The following is a 25,708-nucleotide window of genomic DNA, read 5'->3' as shown; positions in this document are numbered from 1 at the left end:
GTTCATTTCACGGGGACTTTAGGACCCTAGCCACCCAGCAAACAAGCTGTTTGCTTGTCTGCTTGTAAAATAATAGAGAATCTAAATTCCAAACCTCAACATTTTTTTAGACACCGAGTCCTTGATCCTAGTTAACCTACCGCCATCTCTGGAGCAGTGTTTGAGCAAGCTGAATTTGGCACCACATTACAATAGAGCTAACCTACCTCCATCTTTGGAGCAGAGGTTGAGCAGGTTGTGGACAGTATCCATCATCTCCTGCTGCTGTCTTTGCAGGGCCGTGCTGTTCCCTGTGGCCCGGCTCAGCTGGGCCTCTAGCTCCCTGATCACCCCGCTCTGCCGCCCCACCAGCGCCTGCAGGCTGCCCTTCTCCTGCCTCAGTGTGTCCAGCTCGTCACGATGTCGCACCTCCATCTCCAACATCTTCTGCTCCAGGAGGCTGAGGGAAAGGCAAGGGGTCAAGAACAGTTGGTTATGGAGGAAGGTGAAGCTGTTGAGTAATTATTATTATTATCCTTCAGGGCCTCTGAATCCTCTGGGTTGCCAGGGTGACGTTGCAGACTCCTTTGTTTTCATAGGATTTAAATGGATTGAATATTGTTTTGCAATTTTTGTAATAATGTTAGCGATGATTGTGTGATTATCTAACCGTATCAGTTTCTTTATTTATAGTATATCCATAATGAATAGAGGACAGTGGATGAAAGAAGAATTAATCAAATTCCCCCACCTTTGACATTTTCCTGCTGCTGTTACTTTGTGAAGGATAATGCAAGTAATTACAATCAAACTGTGGTGATGTACTTGTAAAACTGTTTCTATCCCAGTGAGTGATATGGGAACACAAACACAGGATCCTAAGTCTATAGGATAGAAATGCAAATAATTATGTCAGTAGGGTTGGTTGCCATGGGTCCCGCACACAAAATAAACATAGGCTTCACCGCATACTTTGCAGATTCATCCAAGGTAAAAAAAAATAAGCCCTCACAGTATCCATGCTCTACCATTGTACAATCTATGTCTGAAAGATGATACAGACTGACATCAAATTCATTAACTAATCAAATCATCCCTTCTATCATAGATTTGGTAAAGGAAAAAGAAAAGACAACACGTACAAAATGGGATATGAATAATTTCATAATTGCTCAGGCTTAAGGAAATTGCCCTTAGCAATCTATATCCATAAGCCTCATGAATACCTCGAAAGTCATAATCACTAGAGACTACTTTCTCAATAGTGTTCATTTTTTTTTCAAAGTGATTGCATGGAGTCTCTATGGATGCTTTGGTCTGCAGTGAGCAATGTGGACCAAGCCCTTTCAAACACAACATCATCAGACAATCCCACAGGACCAATCTCTCTAAAGTACAAGATTAGGAGACATGAGAATGTATCCAAAAGCCACATTATAATTCCATGTTTTGCAACAACTGTTAAAGTGCAACAACCCGACATGGAAAACATGGCCTCATGCGCTCAAAACTGATTTAAATGACGGAGAATATGAGCTTCATATTATGCTGTTGTGTATACTGACTGGTTTTCTGGACAATGGGAAAACTATGTGGAAATCAATGAGCTTTGGTAGCTGGCTTGCGATTTTGTTTACCCATTCCTGCAAAGTAGTAGTTAGTTGGAGTGAGAAAATACTTTGCACAGACTGACTCCACCAAAAAGGCACCGTGGGTGTATTATTGTTATTTGCTCTAGTCAGTCTCTGTCCAATTTGTTGCAGTATGGATGGTAGCTAGCTTGTGAGGGTTTTGCGTGCTCGCAATGTTGTCTGTTTACCCGTTCTTGTCATGGAGCTTGTTGATCTCATTGGTCTGGACCATTAGCTGCTTCTCCAATTTGTTGGTGGAGAGAGAGTTTTCCAGCAGCTGGATCTCAAGCCTGGATGTCTGATTCAGAACCTGTCCCAAGGAAGAGATACACAGATATACAATACAAAGACAATATGGTTGTTAGGCAATATTTGCGCCGTATGGCTAATCTGCCTCCATACATACTGCACTGGCTGTAATAATTAAGACTAACACCACGCAAATCTGCATCAAAACCTGTCCCAAAACCAAAATACAGTCTCAGTCTCAGTGTATGAAGGTCTGTAGTAGCTCACTATGTTGAGTGTTCACCCGACATATGGTAATACTTAAGAAGATATTCAGCTGTGTTATGATAGAGGATCATTTTATCTTAGCAAACAGTTCTCTTTTAACTTCACTCCCATCACCTCCTCCTCAAACTCCTCCATAAACAAAAGAGGGAACCACAGCCACATTACTTAAAGAGGGGATGGGTATTTATATAGCATCCATATTGTCTTTGGCCAGTTCCCTGTAACCCTTTTGGGGCAGTTGAAAGTGGAATAGCTGGGTTAATGGAGCATGAGATGGATCCTCTCAGTGTGTCTGTGTGTGTGCGTGTGTGTGTGTGTGTCTGAGAGAGAGAGAGACAGAGACAGAGACAGAGAGAATAGTGAATCTATGTGTGTGTGTGTGTGTGTGTGTGTGTGTGTGTGTGTGTGTGTTTGTGTGTGTGTGTCTGCGTGTGTGCATGTGTGTGTGTGTGTGAGCATGAGCATCAGCATGAGTGTGTTTGTAGAGTTGTTACCTGTGTCTCCACATCAGTTAGCTTGCGCGTCTGTTCAGCTGTCTGAGAGAGGAGGTTGGTGCCCATTTCCAACATGGCTGCCGTGTGGTTGTGCACGGCACTCTGCTGCAGCTGAGCCATCTCTGCCTTCATGCTCTCTTTGATGTAGTTCTCAATCTGCCCAAAACAAAGATGGCAGGCAGAGAAAGGATGAGACTCAGAGGGAAATGGCCATTTGAAAATGGTGCAAGAGGGTATCGAAGGAAGAGAGTTGACAGAAATTTGCCATTGATTGCCAATGATTATAAATATACATATATTTATAATCATCATGTTTTGATAACAGACAAACTGAACACAGCCCATGTACACTTGTAGGCTTGCCCCAATCACATAGGCTATATTAAAGGGGAAATACTTGCAAAAACAGAGAATATTGGTGGATCTTCTTGAAACACAATTGCTTTTTCTTCTCCAAAAGCACTTCAGAATTATTTGTCTCATACAGATGGAGACACTCAAACTCTTTTTTCTTTCAAATCGCCTAACTCTAACCCTTAAAATCACTCTAAATGTCTAAATTTCCATTGACATTGCATTGTGCTCATGCGACCTGACCCAGCTGGACCTGGCAATTCCGGCTCTAGAACCGATTTAAATTTTTTGCTTATGATCACAGCACTCCCCGAAGGATAGAGAAAGACATATTTTACGATTAAAAATGGACGGCAATTCCCTTCAAGAAATATATGGACTGAGGAAACTGATGATAATAACATGCACAGCTTGCAGATCTCGCTTTCGTCCCCACCTGGTTCCCTCTAGTCGGAAATCTTGTCCCTTACCATCATGGGGTACAGTCGTCATGTGGAAGTGGATGTGTCAACGTTTAAAAGTGTGGGGATTAGGCGTAGGATTCACAGATGCTGCAAATTCCACAGACACGGTGAAAAGCATACATATATATAATGCATGAGACTGTTTAGTCTGCATAGTGCTGATTTCTGATGAAAAGGATTATGTGCGCATTCAAAGATTAAATCAATTCAATGAAACAAAGCCCTGTCAGGATTCAGTTGATTTCGGGTGACACATTCATATTCATGACTCAGCAGGCTTAATAGGTACCATATACCCCGATCAAGAAACCACATTGTATAATCACTTTCTTTAATCAGTGTTCCCTCGGTCACACATTGCAAAGGGTTTCTTATCTACAAATGAAAAAAAATTATGCAAACGCAAAGCCATTTGTTCCATTGTTTGGGAGCCACCCAAGTGAAGAATGACTTTAGTCAATATGGGCTGAGCCAGATGTAGGTGGTTAACTAGGGATGGAAGAGGCAGAGATGAACAGATATTCACTGGGGCTTGTCTTGAAAGAACTCTTTCATCCTTATCTCCAAACCCAAACAAATGACAGGACGGAGGAAAAGTTAGCCTTGCATAAGATTGTTCATATGGATTAACCATTCGGACCAGTGTGTATTGTATTTGGAGTGTCCTGTGATGTTTCACTATTGATTTCAACATCACACATCACACTAACCATAACATAGGAGGATTTTCTTTTCTAAAAGGAGAGCAGCCAGTCAGCTCACCTTGGCTATTTTTATTGATTTAGACAGGTGGAAAGTAGAGAGGGAGATGGGATAGAAGAGATAGGGGAGGAGGCTTTGACAGGCGTTCACACTGCCAGCAACTTGGTTGATGAGTTGCTCTTATCTGACTGGATTGCATCTATGTAGTGCTCTCATGCAGCTACAAAGTTTTGTGTATTTTTTTGCTGCTTTGGTATTGTCTATCATAGCTTTACATTGTTTTAACGAGTTAACAACGCTAGCAGGGAAGCGCTAATTATCGAAAATAAACAGACAAAAACTCAGATCCCGCCATCAACCCCAAAAAAGGAAGCAACTGTTTAGTTTTTAAGAATAAAAGTTTCGAGAACTCAGAAGCTTTAAATGGCTATATAAATTATATATATCAATTTCTCACCGATTTTCGCCAGGCAGAACTATTGTTCATAGAACGAAATCACATCAGAAGGGAAACAAAGAAGCACAGAAATCAGAAAAGTTCGGGCTTGGCCAACTTTGTTGACTGTTCACACATTGACCGAGTTTCCTGGTCGCTCAGCTCCATAGGAAATTAATGGACTTCTGGTGACTTGTTGATCGTGTTGCTCGCAGTCTGAACGCCCAGTTAGGGGATTCAATACTAGGCCAATGGGGGATTTAACCATTTTATCTTTTCTATGATACTTGCTCTATTTCATATTGGCTCACCAACACATTGTCCTGGCCCGTTCTCAGGAATGGATCAGCAGGACAGGTAAGCTTCAAACACCACAGCATCACTTATGCTGATGTCCTTACTCAGCATCTATTCCATGATGTTCCCTTTCTCTGGCTGTGGAGCGAATTAAACTGCTCACACACTGGAGAAGGCCAGTCTACACTGCGCTCACTGGTCTGTGAAGGAAAATATTCAGCTGTGAGTCAAAGACACTTCGAGGGAAAGCGATTGGTGACAACATAAGTCTCTCACTTCATTTTCCCGTCCCTCTCAAAGTACAGATTGTTCCCATTATCGCGTTAGACCTAATGTCCGGTGATACCCCCCCCGACAGTGCAGTCAAAAGGACCTTAGCATGTGTATTCCTATGGGAGCCGGCTTGAACTGTGACTGTTTGACTCGCATATGGAGGACCTCAGGCCCAAGTGAAGATAACACACATGCATATACATACACACAGACAGACTACCTTGACATTAAAGCAGACACACACGCTTCCTCTCTCCACACACAGGCCCTAAGGTTGGCTAGCCTTTCATGCTGCTGCCATACCTTGTGTTGTATTTACACAGGAGAGTAATGGGCTGGTAGGATCACTCCATAATGTAGTCAAAACGTTAAAGTTTAATCAATGTCCTACCTTGAAAATTATATTATTGGAGTGCTTCCAGTTCAAGTTTTATCTGATGAACAGTCCAGAGAAAGAACACAGTATTCTTCAGTAAAGAGCACAAAGCTTGGCAAAGCAAAATACCATAACAAAAAGAATAATTAAAAAAAAAGAAACTATGTTTGTTTTGGATCAGTGACAGTGACCACAAAGTTTCTAAAATTAAAGGACAAATTTGTAGGTATTGCTGATGTTGCATCTGTTGATGGAGCAATCTGGAGATTGCTGGAAAGAGTGAAATCTTGATAATATTCATACATATTTATGGTAAAACATGCACTTGCAGAGAAAAGGAATTGCCATACTTGACTAAATAAAGAATGGATGAATTTCAACATTTCAATCAAGCCAAGACTCGATAGATAATAAAACCGTCAGAGCAGAGATGGAACCGTTTTCTGTTCAGCTGAAACAGCCAGCGCTCAGCCATTAGCACATGTCTGCCAAGTCGAATTAACTTTTCAATGTAATATCCTTTCCTGGCATCGATATTAAAGCGAAATATAACATTTTTTCGGGCCGGATTTCAGATATAATACAACTTCCCCTAACTGTGAACTACATCAGGCTGATATAAGTGTCACTTTCCACAAAACCTCCAATGGTCCGGCCCAAGAAATTGGAAAGAAAACAGGGAGTCTGGAATCCACAAAGCTCAAGCAATGATGGATTACCCCGGCTGATAATGAACCATAGAATATGACTGTGTTTGGAAATGGTTTTCAGTCCATCTAGAAATGTAAAGTCTCAGCGCTAGGGTTTTTTTAACATCATCTTTTAGGCCTGTCTTCAAAACTCCAATTTAAACCTCAGGATTTATGATCACTGCTTTGTAGCTCTTAAGCTGCAGTATGCATTTCAATAGGCTCTTTCCCCTGTTTCACCACAGCTAGCAGCTTCTCACTGCACCGTGCTAATCTGCTAAGACTCACTGGTGCACTGTACATGGTGCTTGATACGCTTTGCACCCAGTAAGTCACCTTGAGAGAAAAGGTAGCGAAGTGACATATGTCTGACAGAAACCTAAACCCAGTGCTTGCTTCATGGCTCGTCTCCCTGGGAATGTAGCTGACTCATGGCTGGATCTGGTGGGGGTCATAAATGGAAAGTACCAAGGAGAAACAAGATTACACAAACACGCCCAATCATGTAAAAACACCACTTGGGAGGCAGTAAAATAGGTCTATGTGGGTGTCAGGTTATTTTGATGGTTTCTAACCTCCACTCTGCTAAAGCCCTGTGCTTTTCCAGTCATTGAAAGCAAAGCATCTCTTTCACTGCCAGCATTGAAATGCAAATGGTGAGGCATTTGTGTCATTTGGGAATGGGATTGAGATGGTGAAATAAATATGAGTGCATAATGTGCATGCAAAGGTTGCGGTGATCTTTCTTTCCACTTGAGCTACTAAGATTTGAGGTTCTTATGCCAAAGACTGATTTTCTCTGACATTTCACCCAGAAAACAGAATACAGCCTAATCATTTTCAGTTAACCTGAAACTGGAACTAATTCATTTCAATAGGTGGTGCTTTATCCTATACATTTTTTGTCAAGAAATACAGACAAATAGTTGTAAGCCAATGAAATGACTCAATCAAGTGCTAATTTTTGTCTGATAGACATTGAATTCCTCTCACGGACAGGAATTTGGAGAGAAACAGGTTTCGGAGCAGTGCAGTTTGGCTTAGCAGGAGCTGTAAGGTTTGGTAAGCTTCCAAGCTGAGCCCACCGGCTAGGGGTCACCCTGAATAAGTGGGGGTCACGCTTAACTACAAAGTCAGGTCTGACCTGATCATTGAGAATAAAAGAATATGTGATTAACTCAAAACAGGATTTCAAAAGAGGATTTCACATGTCACATCTTTGATGAAGTTTTTCATTCCAAAAACAGCAAACGTTGCATTTTGTTTGTTATATTAATGTTTTGCTAATGTTGCATCTTCAAATAGCCTTCCGTCAATGCTTATCAATCCCCGATCAAAAAGAAAGAAACATTTCACAGTTTGAAAACATTAAGGAATTCAGATGAAACACCATTTCCCATGAAAAAAAAAAAATCAGTCTGGATTTCAAAGGTGGCAAAGATTTATAATAAGGGACATTCCAGAAGGTGCAATAACACCAGGCTCTGCTTTTAGAACTACTAAATCTCGCCTCTGGTTTTACATAATCACCGTTTGCTAAGTGAGAGTCACATAAACAGAACTTTATGTTTCCCTAACTGCTACTTTACACCGAGACATAAAGGTTTAAGGTGCTGTGTGTGGAACAGGAGGCCTGGCTTCATGCAGGCCGCCTGTGACTCTGCTAATGATGCTGCCTGACATCCCGACCCCCCAGCTATGATGTGTAGAGCTCCATCAGTATGCATGTACAGGCTTGTGCGTTCAGACGGTTTACGAGTGCTGCTTAGTGAGTTACAATCGGCTGTTAATCATAAAACAACCTGCTTTGGGCTGTCTGACACATAACTGACAAGCTGTACAACATAAAAGATGTAGCAGGGTGCAGTTTTAAGAGCAACGGGACTGTTCATCATTGAAAAGGACAAGTGTTTAGGTTATCGAATGAACCATACTACATGTGCATATTTTCATGGAAAGTATCACAAGCAAAAAGGCATGAAATCCATCAGCAAAGATGCCCTCACACATATTCTATACGTTATCGCGGCGGAGCTGCTAAATTGCCGATGCTTGAGAGCCAAGAACAGGATAATCCCTCAAGATGATACTCCCTGCTATCATTGTTACAGATTACTACAAATGTTTACCACTTTTCTGACATTTCCCATTTAGAGTGGCTTCCATCCCAAAAGGGGGTCTTGATCTTCTCTAAACAGCAGCGGCGGCGGTGCTGAGAGACACTGTGAGAGTTACAGGACGGTGGGCCTGGACTGTATAAAACACTTACTACTGGAGCTCTGTCACATCTCTGCTTATCTCTGGCTCTGTGTGTGTCTGTGTCTGTGTGTGTGTGTGTGTGTGTGTTTGTGTGGGGAAGTGATGGTGATGGTGGTGATGGTGGGAGGGCGGTCTGGGTTCTGGGATGCTTCTCCTTGCGCTCAGGCCTGGAAGCATTTCAGACCACTTTAATGGACAACAGCGGAGGGGCTATTACCCCCACCATCAGCACCTCCCAGTGTAATCACGAGCCACCTTTGGGCCGATGCCAGTGAACACACTTACGCCTCCTTATCACCGACTGACAGTGAAGGGTGAATTTGATACACCTCTCTGAAACCTGGCCTATCATTCACTCCAGTACGGCTTTAAAAGGTGTTGCCCTGACTCCCTGTGCTGTCACTCTCTAGACTTGTGGCCTATAATGTAGATATGGTCAATCTCTGTATCTTAGAAGGCTGTCTCTCTCAGCCACCGCCTTGTTTGTTTTCAAATCCACCTTGAAACAGTTTTAAGACTCTCTGTCTTAAACTTTGTCAAGATTAGGTGAGTAACAACTCAGTCTGAACTCACAGCTGACCTCCATGACCTTTGCCCCAATGGCCAACATCCAGGCTTTTACTCAATTGCTGCCACATTTTTTTTTTTCACCCTCACATACAATGTCATCAGAGAGAGAATTAGAGAGAGAGAGAGATTAAATGAATGAATGAATTAAATTAATTGTATTTATCATAATAAACAATTTTTAAAATAGAGTTTTTATAATTACAAATTCCTATATTTTTAATTCATACATTACCTATAATTCCTATATTCATCTATATTGTAACTTGTTTTGTCCTATTGCAATATGCTTTCGCAACACTCAATACTACTTGATTCCTGCCAATAAAGCTTTTTCTGAATCTGAATCTGACAGAGACGGAGAAACTGGCACACAGACAGACCAAATGATTGTGTGTGAATGTGAAAGAAAGATGGAGACAGACAGAGACAGACGCCCCCCATGTCTCCGCGAACAAAATAGCAGCTCAGACCTGACTCTGAAACGGGGGATCGATCAATAGGCCTAATCGGTGGTTGGAACAGGCTCTGCTGTGAGGTGGGTGGTCCAGACCTGGGCTCTGCCTGGCTCATCACTTAGTCCGTCCGAATGCTGTTGATTCCAGGTCTCCAGTCAGCCAGAGAGACTGACTGCCATCCTAAAAAACAGCCCCCCTGCTGCCAGGATCCACTGTTCCCTGGCTCTCTCCTTTTTGTCTCTCTCTCTCTGTCTGTTGTTCCATAATACTCTCTCTCCCCTCCTTCTTTTCCTCCCTTTGTCTCTCTGTCAAGATGCTATTGTGTTGATTTCAATTACGGTTTTGGTTGAGCATTTCCAAGGACATAATGAGCCTTGTGTACACAACTTGAAATGGACCCAGCGGACTCTCTGTATGAATCACTGGGTAAATCATGGCACTGAGTATTGAAAGTTGGCAGGTCCAGTGGCACACCACTTTACGTCTATCAAAGGTTTTCTATCACAACATTTTGACAACAGTGCAGAGAATGACACAAAGTGAGAATATTATGGTAAACAACTCCCCAGCTTCCAAGACCGCTTCATTTTTTTCTACAGAAAAGCAAATCGTTGAACCAAACACTATGAATGTTTTAGGCCAAACTGATTTTCCATATTCATTTTGTCAAATAAACTTTAACTACCAGTCTTCCGAGTCATTACTGAACACAAAGAAAACACACAATCCAAATAAGTGATAAATTGTGAAAACAATGTGGAAAATGTGGTGTGATTTGTGGCATTGTTTAAATGACTAATACGTTTCCTATATGGTTCATATACTTCGTGTTGCAAAAATAGAAAACCACAATGAAAATAGTGAGGCTTGATTTTCAAAAAAGGCGGAGTAAACCAAAAAGTAATTTTATAGTGATACGAAATTGGTGCTTAATCATATTTTTGAAACACACAAGTTGGCAGAAATGTGGGAATTTGAGATTTAAAAGTTTATTAGGACAAGGTCAAACATCCAAAAATATAAAAACCCTGAGAACAGAAGAGAGACTATGACTGGATGCACTGCTGCCAGAATGCTCTTAGTTTCTTTTGGGAAAATCAACCTCATACTATCTCACATGCATTAATATGACAGAAAAACGTTTTTTTTGCTTCCGACTCTCACGTTTGTGACCTACCTTTGGCTTTCTCTTTTATCTACGCTAATGTACCATCACTGGCAAAACTACCAGGCTATGTATAGCTGGAGAAGACTTTTTAAATCAAGGACTCTGACAGTGTTATGTCTACAAGACATATCCTCCACGATTCACTAAGAGCCTTTATTTACAGCAGAGCAAGATGAATTGGACAAAGTTTTCTGCACGTCTGTAATATGTAAGATGAAAGCCAGTTCATCTTGGAAGTCAAATGTGGTTAATGAAAGCAAAGGGCAATTAATTTCTGACATCCTGCTTTGAAAAACATGAACTTTCTCTCAACATTAAAAAAGAGGGATGGACAAAATGTTTTGCCTTGAACTTCAGTTCTTTAGCTCTCTGAAGCGGGCGTGAGCACATCCAACAGAAATGTTTGCTTTTCTTTTTTGATATGGGTACAACGATGTGGACGTTTGCTTGTTATTGCAATCAAAATTCATTCTGGAAATGAATTTTCACAGTTGGTCTAGACAAGGATATTTTGGCCATTCTCCATGACAAGATTCCAGTGGCAGCATACCTCAAATCATTGATAACATGTGTTTTGAAAAGTTTTTCCTGAAAAGCAAAGAAAGTGATAGTGGAATGGGAAATGGTTCAGAGCAAAAGGTAGCAAAGAAGCATGAAATACACACTGAATTTACAATGATAATCATACTTTACTCTGTCCTCTTTCCTTCCCTCTGTTTGACTCATGCCTCAAGCAGATGCACAGATCACTATCACACTTCAGTCACGTGATTTCTATCCATTAAGTGAAAATAAATAGAGCACAGTAGAGATAGTGTATGAATGTATATTTTCACAAATCCTCCACTTACAACGGGGCTCTCTAATGTCAAAGTGGGCCCTAAAATTACTCCAATTAATTATGCGTATCTGGACGTATGGGAGAGGAAGTACTCGCATTCACCCAAGACACGGGAATGCGGAACGAAAACCAAACAACCAAACAAACTCGGACCCGCTCATTCACCCGGACTTCTGAGCCTTGTTGTGCACACCAGCAGAGGGGCGGTCTGACAGGGAATCAGACTTTGTTGTTGTGACGCAAGTTTTCTCAACATGGGAATCTTTTCCTCGGGGATCCATCCAGGCAGGAATGTGCCTGATGATGACTTACTTATGTCACTGGCCCAAGTCATGTCAGTCTGCCCTTTTCACTGCAAAAAATCTCCATCTTAACAAGTTATTTTGTCTATTATTGAGTCCTAAAATCGTAATTTTATTAAAACAAGTGAAGACGTCTGCCAATGGCGTTAGATAATTTCACTTGTTTCCAATGCAAATCAAATTGTTTCAAGAATTTTGTAGAAGTGTCATTTTCTTGATAGTAGTGCAGTGATCTCTCTTATTCTGACTTGTTTCAAGATATTGACACTCATTTCTAGGAAATTCCTGAAACAAGTGAAACTGCATTGGAAGCAAGTGGAGTTATCTCACCTCATTTGCAGAATTTTTCTCTTGGTTTAAGAAAAATAAGATTTAAAGGCTGAATATGAGACTAAATGACTTGTTAGGACGGACATTTTTTGCAGTGTTCCTGAAGCACAGAGGGATCCCACAAACTCTGTCCCACGGAGGAGGCGTTTTACATCCAAATATTTGAGATGGCATTCCTGTGTACCATCTAAATATCTTTTGCAGGGGTTTCCTCTGCCAAAAAAAGTTGCAGAAATAGATGGGAAAGGACGTGGTTTGCTTCAAGACGGGCCATGACAGCAACACTGGTATGCTAAACCTCCGAGCCAGGCAAAGTTTCAGGGGAAATTGAATCCCACTTGACATAAGCTCTACATCCAGCGTTCCACTGTGTGCGCCAGCAGCACTATCTATCATGCTGGGTGTCTCTTCTAATCAAAATGAATGGGCATTTAATGACAGGGGTTGTTTCCTTCAACGTCACATTCGTGTTTATCTTTCATCCTAACATCCCATTAAGCGAGGACTCCAGAGTTTATAAACCATCGCTGTAGTCATCCAGGGTTACACTCACCGCAGAGAAATCTCCACAGTAAACTCCAGCCCGGGCCTTTCTCTCTCGCTCTCCCTCCCCTTTGCTACGGGTGGATCATCAAAGCCGGAGAAGAGGCTGCTGCATTAGGTTCCAGATTACGTTACTTATGACTTCTCACCTCATCTTCTACTCTCCCACTGCTGCTGGTGGCTGACACACACGCTGGGCCATGTATCATCCAGGATATCTCGGTGGCTGGGTGAGGCGCTTTGAAGTCATAGTGCAATACTGATGGCAGCAGTCAGTGTGCTACACAGAAAAATGATTGATGCAATAGAAGAAGCATTTCAGACCAAGGTTCTTTAAAGAACCATTTCTGCACTCCTTTGCTTGGTTATTTTCCATCTGTATGCCATCACCCACCATCCAGTAACTAATATATTAAGAATATGTGGTTCTTTGGGATATTACAATGTTCTTGAAAGGTTGTTTGTGGAACCAGAAATGGTTCTTCTATGGCATCACTCTGAAGAACCATTTTAGGTCCCAGTTCACACCTTTATTTTTCTGTGTTTAGGGCAATACAGGGCAGAGAGAGCGGTGGTAGAGAAGGACCCTGAAAGCAGTGAGCTAGAACAACCACCTCCAGCCGAATTTGATGCTGTGTGTATTTGCTTGTAGGTGTACACATATCCATCTGTGTGTGGGTTAGTATGCATATGTGTATGTGCCTGCATTTCCCCTGAGTCATGCTGAACCGATGTCCAATCTAAACAGTAGAGATCAGCAGGAAGAAGAGGTGCAGCGGCCTGACTGACTTCTCCACATGGAACTGCTTCAGTCTGACCTGCAGTTCACCGCTGCTGCTGCTGGACAGGAGGGAAATAGATGCTGCTGTTAATGACAATGTGCACCTCATCCATAGCTATTATTGTATCCCTGCCATACTGTAACATTGGAAACATTTGCTGCAGTCTGACCTTCAGCTGATAATGGCTGGCAGTGCTGATAATGTGCGTCTTTATTGTCTGTTGCTGACTGGGTTACAGCTCTTTTTGGAAAAGCTGCAATAAAAACACATTCATGACTATTCTTCAGTGAGTTTATATCAGCCTGACGAAGGCCATGTAGCCAAAAACGTTTGGTGGGATAAATAAAGCATGAAACTAAAAGAAAAGTGAAGAGTGTGCAACTTGAATTTTCTTTATACAGTAAGTGAGTTTATTACCCAACAGAGAAGTAGGAATATTACATCAATAAAATGCACTATGAAACAGTTACAAAAAAACATCTCAGTTGGATAGCACAGTTCATAAAGACCACACTCTTTTATTTTGGATAATCTACAGTATATTTCTATTGGGTTAGAAAGTACAGAGATTCATTAAGCCCTGGTCTAAAGGTTCTTATACCTTTTCAGCTCATTAAAATACACCGATGCTCTTGTCACATGGGGATAGAAACAGGTCTGTGACCCATTTTGGGTCCCAACCCATAGTTTAAGAAACATTTTCCCTGGTCTTTGAGCTGGATAAGCTCATATCAAATGTACAACTGAGAGATTGGATGGAATTAAAATATGCTTTCTCTTTCCCAGTCTTCATCAGCACAGCAGCAACAAAGTCATCAGTGCTATTCCTAAACTGAAAGAAGGAAGAGGAGCAGGATGGTTGAGAGAGAGAGAGAGAGAAGAAGAAGAGCATGTATACATGGAGGATACACAGTGCACCATGTGTACAATCCCTGGCCTTTCATGTGCCCGAGTCTCTGTTTATTTTTGCTTTTCCCAGACTGAAGTGCACAAGAAGTGTGTATACACACAGTGACAAGCAGAGGAGGGATCAAATGATCAAAACCAGTGCAACCAGAGTCGGGTCTTTATGCCCAGACAACTCAGGGAAATATCCTAGAACACCAAGGAGGTATTTCCACAGAGCTAGAATTATACAGTACAATGTGACCCAAACCCATATAAACATAGTGGTACTCTTGTATTATGGGGACCAAACACAAACAATCCTACAACCTGGTCCTGCTGTGTTTCTGTGTAGCTCAATGGGTAGAACACTGCAAGCATTAGGTGCTTAATTTCCATTGGGGGCACACTTACTAAAAATGTATGCACTCATGGTACTGTAATGCACTTTGGATACAAATACATAGCAATTCACATATTGTCGTTGTCAAGTGAAAATCTCATAACACCAATTTTGGTGATTTTAATTGTTCAACTTAAATTGAAGGGTCACATGCTCCTCTATGGGTTGAGGAAGTTCTATGACCTCTTGGGCTTATGAAACCCTTTCAAAACCCCATTGGATAAGCAGAAAAATGCATGGCTGTCAAACTGTAAACAAAACAGTTTTTCTTAGTTCCTGAAACGTTGACATTTTGGAGATACATTTTTACCCAACAGCGATATGTTTTAACCTCTTTTTGGGTCCTGGAAATTGTGTAATATATTGGTAAAAATAATATTAAAGATTATTACTGCACTTACTGTACTGTACTTCCTAGGTCACAGGAATGTCAAGAATTGAAAGCAGAGATGGTATCACTAATATCCTCAAGATGTGTACATCATCATTCGTAATGGATAGTCGTCATGGGAGCGCTGTTTGACAGTTATTGAGAAAATGTGAGCGCTCTGGCAGCTTGCGTTATGTCTGAGCTTCACTTCATGACTGTGTGGGTCCAGAGAGCCGCGTCCCATTGGATCCTCCACAGGCCATCGGTTAACCTGGAGGTCCTCTCATCCAAACACAGACAAACACAGACGCATGTAATGGACTTGTGCATGTCAAACACACTCATGCACACACACATATGCACAAATGAATGTCATACGCATATGATACAGACTTGCTGGAGTATGCCTGCACATACCCCACACACACACACACACACACACACACACACACACAGAGACACATACAGGCCTCTGGGGGATTACCCTCTCCATCTCTGTACCACTACAAACATGTCCATTTAAACAAACAGTAGGAGCCATTTGTGGTCATTTATATTTTTGTAAACTCAAACCAAAAAGCACATTCATCCATCAACAGATCTATGAGGGAGTCCCTGTTGGGTCTTTGTGTGGCAGCGTGTTTTAGGATCGGTCTGACAGCTACTGTGATACACTCTTACCTTCGGGAAGAGATGGCAGCAACAACAAGCTTTTAGCTGTGGCTTCCAGTGTGCTCCAACAAATTACGTACAACAAAATAAAAAATCTCTCAGTTTAATCTTTATTCAGCAGGAGAGCTCTACAAAGAGGTGGAAGTTAGGCCTTGTGGAGATATGCCCATGATAAAAGTTCCACTGTTTACGTGCTTGAAGCATGTAAACAGTACGACACTCCCAAGTTCAACTCCCAAGAGGAATTGTTTGATGAATCTTGCAGCACTAATGTAGTATAGATTCAGGATGGGTCAGTTTTCTATAATGGTTACAGTCGCAGAGTAAAAGTCCAGAGAGTAAAAGTCCAGTGTTAAAGAGAAACATTAAGCACATAAAATAAAACTTGTGTTTATTGTCATTTTGGTTTCATCTTGGTCTGACTAATCTTCATCAGAGCATACTATATTAATGTATGTAGAGTTACCAAAGTTTGGTAGGGATTCTTCATAGAGTAACAGCAAAAACTCCCCCCTGTGGTGTATGTATTGATTAGTAGAAATAATGGCGATGGCAACCCTCTAGCACCATCAGAAAGGGCACCGACCTCCTGAGGTTGGTGCTGAAAACAAGAATGTGCTTTTGGTCGCAGAAGCTGCCTGGTCCAATAAGAATAAAAAAAAAACTTTATAGCTCCTTCACTGGCTCCATTGTGAGGCCAACTGAGGTGAAGAGATGCTCTGTGGTTCCGTGTGGTGATAGATGAGTAAAGTGGATTACTATATGTGGACTTTTGACTTGTACTGTATGTGGTAGGGTGATGTTTCTTTTGACAAGCGGCGGGTAAGAAATAGCAGGGGGTCGGCCACTTCACTGTATCTATACGTCTCCCCGTCCCATCTGCAGTCGGCGGTGCCAGCTCCGGCCCTGGTATTGTGTGGAATGTGAGAAGCCTGGCTCGGGTCCCAGACGAGGCAAACATGGCTCTGGACAGGGTTAAGAGTGTGTGTCTGTGTGTTTTCAAAGCATGTGTGTGCATTTGCGGTTGTGTGCATATGCTTGTGTGAGTCTATATCTGCTTGTATGTGTGTGCGTATGTGTGTATGGGGAGGCCAAATGAGGTGTCACACCAATCACGGCACTAAACCACTAAACCAGGACCCGTAACACGTGCAAACCGCCCACTGAACAGAGCAAGGCTGTAATCGGCCTGTCATTCCGCATAGCTCCAGACTGTCTACCATAAAAACGTGTGGGTCTGAAATTGTAAGTTAATACATCACAAGATACGGGCTCCAAAAAAACAAAACGTCTCACCCACCGACCCTCCTCTCTCAACTCTCACCCACACCAAAGGGAAAAAAGACTAAATAAATAAGTGAGGTAATTCCTGGATGTGACACGAAGGCTTAAAGCACAAGTGGCTCATATCCCAACACCACCACCAGAACAAAACAAAAACAGTGGAACGAACCATTAGTCATTTTAAGATCTATCTAACCCACGCTGTGAGGGAGTCAAACTGTTTATCTTTCACCCAATATCTCGCACTCTTTCCCCCCTTTCTCTCTTTTCACCTCCGCTTGCTTCCTCTCATCAGTTTTCCACAACGCCGCCTGATTTTACAGCCCATTATTCTTTGATTCAAAGCGTCCCCTCTCGACCGTCTGACTGCGATTCTGTTGTTCCTCTAATTTGAAATCATGGGAACGCTCAATATGCTCGAGGAAAAGAGGCTGAACTCCAGATAAGGTGAAACGGTTGTGTCCTCTGGAACCCCTGGAAAGCTCCCCAGCGTTGACAGACAAAGGCATCCACTCACAACGCAACATCTGTCGGGGAGAGAAGCAGAGACGCTGCGGGGCGAGTCGGGTTCGGAGGCAGCATGTGGGGATGCCTCAGGAATTTTTCTCCACTTCACGGGAGTCGGGCCTTAACTTTAGGATTAATAACTGTCAGATGCAAGAGGATTCCAGTGGAATTTGTCTGGGATCAAGCAAGACAACTTGTAGAAAATTGTATGAACACACAGTATTCCTCTTTTCTCTTTCTCTCCCAAATCGTCGCCAGAATCAGCAGAACAAGACGTGCATGTTTTCTATCTGTTCCTGGAAGCAAAGCAGCTGTAAAAGAGTGACCGACACGTTTATGTAAATTCATACTCTGCAGACGTCCTGTGGAATCCATTTTGAGGAGCTCACAGTCTCAAATTCAGTTTACTTTTTAATAAAAAATAAAAAAAAATAAAAAAAATGATGTTTCAGCTCCCCTGACCTTGATTTACAGTACAGAACTTAAATGAGTCTTAAGTTTGTAAGAACACGAATAGCAGCAGATACGGGTGACTAATATTTATCAACTGGTCTTCTTATCAAGAGTCATTATAAAACAAAAATACAACAAAGATAACCGCTGGTTCTGCGAAATAATTTCAAACTCAGTGGTGATTTGTTGCAGTGGACTGCGATAACAGCACATTACTGGCCCACTCACTGTGCGATCAGATTGACAGTACTGTCTAATGTTTCACCTTGTCTGAGCTATTACTATATATTTGGGTCATAATCACTCAGCCGTAGCACAGAGAGACAGTGGCAGAGATATAGCCCTGAACCCTGTGCTTTTGGCAACACTACAGGCCGTAACTTACACACACACAGTGCTAATGACTTACACTTGCCTGCCCAAAACAATATTATTTATGTTCTCTCCTTTGAAAAGGCTTCGGTCTTGTTTTTCTACAAGAACATATTTGAATGCCACAGTAGACTAAAATATCTAAATATCAGTTCCACTGGTGTATGGTAAAGAGGTTGATTTCACCTGAGTGACATGCTGCAGAACACTCACATTTATAATACCTCCGGCAACCAAATGAAGAAAAATTAGAGCCATTACAGGAGTGAATATACTCGGGGGCGCATGGAAACACAAACCTATCACAGGAAAGTCTCATTTTACTCCACAGATACAACGGTGGGTGCCAAGCTACAAGCGAGCAACAATGTTTTCAGCAGGGACATAATAAATGCCTCATATATTTAGCCAAATGCAAAAATAACTTTGCAATTAAAACTAAATAAATCCTGTACAAAGTGCCCACCGGAGAGTGATTCACTGGAGTGAGTGAAGGAAATGAAACCACATGCATGCGTGATGCCTCTCAATAATGGACACTAGACAGACTCAAGAGCACACGCAAAATTACCAAGAAATTTACTTCTTCATTCATTGAGTTTCATTACCAGAGCACAGAGCTATAGGACGGCCTTTCTGCCCAATATCAAAGCTTCCAGCATGCTTGGGGTTTAATGACTTCACTGAAATATGACTTCTGGAAAAAAGCGGTCTCAAAATGAAGTGACTTGCCATATTGACTGTGACAAAACTACTAAATGCCCCTTTTCCTGAAAATCAAGAACATTAACAACGTTGGGCTCCATTTTCACATCCATGTGGAAATACTGTGGCATTGCTGTAATGTTTTCCCCTATTCCCTCGACATGCTTAGCAGAAAGCTCAGTTTCCTTTTCAATTTCAATGGTGCAAGAGAGGCAAAGGCAACTTTTCTGGAAGCCGTTACTGTAGCGGCCTTCAGCAATTTCCATGGTTCCCTTTTACAAGCTTTGGGGTCAGGAAGGAAGAGCTTTTTATTCCTCTGAGCGTCTCCTAGCCTCTCTGCATCATCCGATTGTTAGTTTTGGCCCGCGTTATCAGTGAAAATAAACTCTGATAGAGGAAGTCACCCCTAAAATAGATTGGTTTCTCCTTGGCTCCCTAGGCATGCTGTGTGGCCCTCTGATAGCATTAAGTAGAGAAATATATTCACCCTTTGTCATATGAACTCCCACTATGGAAAGGAAACAAGTCGCTGCCCACATGTCGGGGCATCCTTTTAACCGCTGTTTATTCTGATCAGCGTGGTCGTGTTCGGCGAGAGGCAGAATAATGGTAATTTCACAGGGATAAGACACTGCCGATAGCTATCCCCCCTCCCCTTGTTCGACAGCTTAGTTTGGCACAGGCCGTCCTTCTCAAGAAACACCGTTCCCAACCACTTTCTACTGTCTCCACCAAGAGGGAACTGGGAAGATCTATTACTTTCACTCCCAAGAGCGGAGACAGAATTTGGCTTGCTGAATTTGTGTCTTTGCCAAATTTTCATTGTCTTGAAATATTAGAGAAGTAGAAAGTTAGTCTTCAGAGTACACTGCGAGATGGAGAGTATGTGCTTCAGAATCACAAGGCATCGACCAGAGTATCCTATCTACACACAGAAAAAGAAAAAGAAAAAATAAAGGTGCCGAAAATGGTTCTTTGGCGTGATGCCATAGAAGAACCATTCATGGTTCCACAAAGAACCTTTCAGACCAAGGTTCTTTAAAGAACCATTTCTGCACTCCTTTGCGTAGACACCTGCATTGTGTTTTGGTTTATCTGTCCTTGTATAGCCTCATTTGCACAATATATACTGTGGAGGGGTTTGGTTATTGTCCACATTTATGCCATCACCCACCATCCAACAAAGAATTAAGATGTTCCAGAAATGGTTCTTCTATGGCATCTCACCAAATAACCATATTAGGTCCCAATTCGCACCTTTACTTTTCTGTGTGTACTCTTTGACTGAATCATACTCCCAAAACCATTTAAGTATTCAACCTTTCCTTTTCTTTATCTTTTAAGTATAGCCCACCCATGCTCGTTGCACTCTGACTAGATACATGTAGAGTAGCTGCAGCAAAATTCTCCGAGGTCAGAGGCAATCTTGTCCAAGGTTCCTCTGCTTTGCAGGCCGGCTGTGGAAGTAATCCTTGGACAAACAGAAGCCACCTTTGACTGGCCAGGAATGTTATCAGGGTCCATATACTCTACCATGGGCTGAGGAAGGAAAGATCTCAGACTGCTAATGCTTCTCCAACAGCTGTTTGCTGCGTCTCTCTCTCTCTTTCTCTTTCTCTCTCTCTCTCTCTCTCTCTCTCTCTCTCCCTCTCTACCCCCCACGGTGGACCGAGCGCCCAGGCATGGGGGTGGTATCTGCCTTGGTATCCTTTGTCCGTCTCTTTCATCAAGGCTGGCTGGAGCAACATCAGGGCCAGCTTTCCCTTAGACAAGCAGTAAAAAGCTGGCGTGATTAAGATAGATAGACTGGCCAGGACACTTAATCTTCTGTCCAATGAAAAATGTTAACTGCATCCTGATGTTCCCCCCCATGCAGCGTAATTAGGCTGAATTACCACTGTGTGTTTAAGCGTCCCCTCTGAAATGCTTACGCCAATTCCCTTCTTGTGCTGATCTGTCCACTTGTTGCTGTGGCTATGGTGTTTTCTAATAGCCAAATATTTTTTTTCAAAGACGTGCCTTCAGTTAATGTCAAGAGAGTTGAACGTCATTCTGTTCATCATTTCATTTTGAAACATAAATCTGGTGTATACTGGATTTTTTTTTTTTTTTTTTATCATCTTCTATTTGCTTTCGGATGAAAAATGTCTGCGGTCCGGCGGAGAACTCCAGAGTGTCAGGAAAGAAGCATGATGGTATTAGTGGTGATGGCAGACGCTTTCACATGCTCCCATTTTTACATCTGAGGAGAAGTTATTCTAGAGGTCTCATTAGTCAAACCTTCAGTCTACCAATGCTGCCGTTCTGTTTTCATAGTATCACTTGTACTATCACAGACGGATGAGGTCCACTGAGCAAAGATAAAGCCGGTGTTATTTCACCCCTGGCCTTTCTTGACACATGGATCGCTTTTGGGAGCCATACAGAAACACAAGGGTTTTGAGACGGGTGAATCAAACCATCTGAACTGCACTCTCCTATACTGAGCTGCTGTGGAAACTCTTTGATAAAAGGTTAATAGTTTATACTTTAATGGCCGAAGTAATGCAGGTACAGTTCAACCCTAGAGTGAAAAATAGAGTATACAGATTTTTCACACTATACCACATCTTGAGCTACTTTTTTTCTTATCTCTACTCTATATAGGTGAATCCACACAACTACTAAAGTTTAAACTAAACAACTAAATTTTCAACTCATACCGCCTCTTACACTTTGACACGCACTATATAAATTCCTCTGCTAAAGTGAGATAAACTCAGTGATATACAGTCCATTGATAAGATGATATTACACAGATACTGTGCTGAAAGCCCCAAAATCCCTCTTATACAATATTTCATTCGGACTTGTACATATTTGTATCTGCTCTGCGGTTTAGTATGCGAGACTGAATGTGCAGAAGGGCGGAGCCGCCTCCCACATTACCTCCCTAATTACAAACTCAATCACCATCTCGCTGTAATACACTGTGACCAATGCCTGGCTAATTGATGAGGAATGAGTATTTCCTCCAACCTGAGGAGTGAAAAGTTTACATTCTGAGAGCAAATGAAAAGCAGCCGGCACACAGCAGCAAAGCCCAACGGTTTTTAAGGCGACACGCTGATTGCTAATGAACGGAGAGCTCAGCATGCTAACGGGTATTGACGAAGTTCAGGTCAATTAATTCCCCAGTTCCACAGTAATCCATCAAATCCACCAGGTATTATGTGTGCATTTATTCACGTCGTCTTATGCCAACTCTTTTCCTTTACAGACAAAAATAAACCGTTATGTTTGAGCAATTAATCACAGATCGGACCCCCTAATCTTATTTGAGAGAGACAATATTGTGGAAAGTAGAGGAGCAGGAGAGCCGGTTATGCCAAAGTCGGAGGTTTGTTTATTTGATTCATGTATTCATTTCGGAGAGATAGTCTCGCTCTCTTTGGAGACACAGAGTCTCAAAGCTTAGAAAAGCAATCCGGCTGCCAAGCCGTATCACTGATGGCCTCACAACTCTCAAGTCATTAACATCACAGTAGAGCCGTGTTTTAGCGTAGTAAACACCTCAGTGGCTCTATTTGTATTTTTCTCATTCATCAAGAGTAATAAAATGTTTCAGGTTATTTTAATATCCCATAATTTAATATCAGTTCAATAAAAATGAGGACTGTGCTCATTTTTTGTGGAGCTCTTTTTATTTTAGGGGAATCAAAAAGGTTATATATAATTTTTTTGACCGTAGATCATCAGAGAAGATGTGAATCTTAAGTTATAGACACAAGTCCTTGACGTGAATAAATAAAGGGAGCATTCTCTGTCTCTCTCTCTCTGTCTTTTCCTTCACTCTGTGTCTCTGGGGGCTCTGTCTGACTTCCTGCCATTAAAGAGACAGCCCACTGGAGGACTGGGGGTGACTGACATGTAACTACCGCCGCTCTATGACCGACGCTCTGTGGAACTCAACTGGACATCTGTGGAATTTACCCGGGATTTGTATAGAGACTCGGAGAAAAGGGGAAGTTTACTCAGGAAGAATAGAGAGAGGGAGAGAGAGGGAGAGAGAGAGAAGAAAAAAATAGATGCGTTTGTTGGACAGATACAGAGACGATGTGTACAAGATGCGTCTAGAAACTCGGAGAGCTGAGTAACTTCTAGCACAAAAAGTTCAGTGCAGTTCATGTATACAGTTGCATAACAACAAAAGCGTAGTTAATGTAAATTGTGTTGGCAATTCAGGCCTCTGGATCATCAAATGTACATTTTGGCGCTGTCCGGTGAAAACCTTGTATGTCCAAAATGTCAACTTTTCAGGACCTAAGAAAAGCAGCGTTGTTTTCAGATTGACCACCATGCATTTTTGAGTTTATCCAACGGGGTTTTGCAAGGTCAACTGAAAATAAAGCATGAAAATCACCAATGTTGGAGTTACAAGGTTTTCACATGACAACCGCAATTTCCTAGCTTCAGTACATATTATCCAGTGTCCTCATCGCTGTGTTTCAGAGCATCCAGACTACCGAACATCACTGCAATTTCAATCTTTTGTGGCATTTCTTTTGTATATTTGTTTTTGTTGTTCGTGTTGTCAGTAGCATTTATGTTGTGATAATGTTCTCGCCCTGACATTTCAATTTGACACTGGTTAGCAATAATCACATAGAAAAACACTCAAATCACAAAGCACATAAACTTTCCCTCGGACAAACACTTCGACAAACACTCTCTCTACACGACTCTCGGACAGCGGCAAACACTGCTCAGTTCAAGCCTGAGAGCTTCATCCAGAAACCAAAACAAGTTATCTAGTGAAGCCACAAACATGCAGTCTGCCGAGACCACACACCCACGGAAACACAAATATTTCAATAAACATACTCCGGCGTGACTGCTTCAAAAGAAACTGAGCCGGTCACATGCGGGGTTCTTACAGACACCATTCACAGACCAACTTTTTCAACAGCGATGAACTTCAACCATGATAATATTCCTGAAATTTCAATTGCCTATTTCAATCCACCATTAACAGAACATGATGTAATGACATCAAACCGCAAACAAACAGCCAAACCCCCTCTTAAAACTATGCTGTTCCTGATATTGAATACTAGCATGGTGTTTTTTTTTCTTTCTTCAACTTTGGAAGCATTTGTTGTTGTAGCCATTCCACTCTGGTCAACTGAACTAAACTACAGCATGCAAACTCTGTCAACATTGCCCATGCAATTGCATCTACCACCTGTTGTACTGAGCCCCTCCTTACCTTCTGCAGCCACTGGGTGTAATTCTCCATAACGTGTTCGAGCTGCTGGATCTTCTGGCTGGAGAAGTCCGGCTCCGGTGGCGGAGCGTCTCTCTGCAGAGCGTTGGCGTTGTACTGGGAGCTGCCGCCTTTCGCTTCCCTGCAGGAGCCTCCTCCATTCCCCTCTCCCTCAGGTAGGATGAATGTGTAGGTGCATTGGCCTTGCTGGATCTTATGGTAACGTCTGTTGTTATAATTGCTACTACTTCCTCCACTACTACTACTACTACTACTACTACTACTACTACTACTACTACTACTGCTGCTGCTGCTGCTGCTGCTGCTGCCACCTGTGCTGCCCTGTCCTGTGCTGCTGGCGCTGCTGTCCGTTCCTCTCCTCTGCTCCCCTCCTCCGCAGCTCACGATCACCAGAAGTGCTGCCAACGAGAGCAAGTGGCAGCCGCACTTGTACCACAACATCATAGCAGCCTGGGGGAAAGGTCGCAAGTAGAGTAAAGTCCTTGTCCTTGCTGTTGTGCCTCTTCCTGTGTTGCTCGGTTAGTGTTTTAGCCGGGTTGTTTCTCTTGGAGCTGGATCAGAATACGGTGAGGAACACCGTTGATGTGGAACATGTGTCATCCATCCTTATGTTGGACCTCCGGTATGGAAAACTACTGCCGAGCATTGTCAGTTTGTTCTCTTCAACTCTCACTCTCTCACACATGCACGTACGCACTTACACACACGTTGTGGTTCCACAACTCCTTCAAGTTTTCGTCCTGGCAGGAAAAGTTGTATACGTCTGTTGCAGTGTGACAGCTCAGTTGTAAATCTTGATGTTCCTCCAGCAAATCACAGCCAGACACAGACTGTGTGTTTGCATTTATCTGCTGTCAGTCTTTGCATGTAATATAAGTGCCAGTGTGTGTGGACGGTGTCGTCAGACCTCCCCTGGTCTCCCTGCCTTCCCTTCCTCCTCTGCTCTGTGACTGAACGATTGGGAGAGAGTGAGAGAGACGCTCACTGAAGAACAGCTCCAAGCTTCAAGCACACTCTGCGCCTGCCCCTTGCAGAGCCTGCACAGGAATGTGTGTGCGTGTGTGTGTGTGTGTGTGTGTGTGTGTGTGTGTGTGTGTGTGTGTGTGTAAGCCAGGCAGAAAGGGACCCCGGCGCAGAGGATGTGCTCAGACTACGAGGATCGGTTTACAGGCTCTGTGACCGCAGGCTCATGTGGTAGCCCTGCCCTTTTGTCTGCATCTGTGTACGTGTGTGTACGTGTGTGTGTGGACGCGCAAACATGACTGAATGTGTGTGTATAATTTATCTGTTCCTGCATACCGCGCTTCTAAGCACATAAACATGAGGCACT

General features: G+C 42.5%; 1 protein-coding gene across 2 annotated transcripts in view; it reads right to left on the bottom strand.

The window, feature by feature from the left end:
• The window catches only part of angpt1 (angiopoietin 1), a 50,555-nt gene extending 25,733 nt beyond the window's left edge, over positions 1-24,822 (bottom strand). Inside the window, exons 1-5 of one of the 2 annotated variants that reach the window (XM_071531709.1) lie at positions 24,648-24,822; positions 24,361-24,608; positions 2,621-2,776; positions 1,799-1,920; positions 207-439 (exon numbers count right to left, since the gene is read on the bottom strand). In XM_071531709.1, coding sequence (XP_071387810.1) covers positions 207-439; positions 1,799-1,920; positions 2,621-2,776; positions 24,361-24,608; positions 24,648-24,822 — 934 coding nt within the window. Of the gene's footprint in view, positions 1-206; positions 440-1,798; positions 1,921-2,620; positions 2,777-24,360 lie in introns of both variants that reach the window. The other variant, XM_071531708.1, reaches the window with a different exon arrangement.
• Positions 24,823-25,708: the final 886 nt, after the last annotated feature.

Source organism: Centroberyx affinis, unplaced genomic scaffold (genome assembly GCF_046629955.1).
Source record: "Centroberyx affinis isolate AG114_WGS23_722 - 3 ecotype Tasmania unplaced genomic scaffold, CSIRO-AGI_Caff_v1 ptg002115l_1, whole genome shotgun sequence".
NCBI lineage: Eukaryota > Metazoa > Chordata > Actinopteri > Beryciformes > Berycidae > Centroberyx > Centroberyx affinis.
Note: the sequence above shows the minus strand (reverse complement) of the source record. Positions and strands in the feature narration are given on the sequence as shown.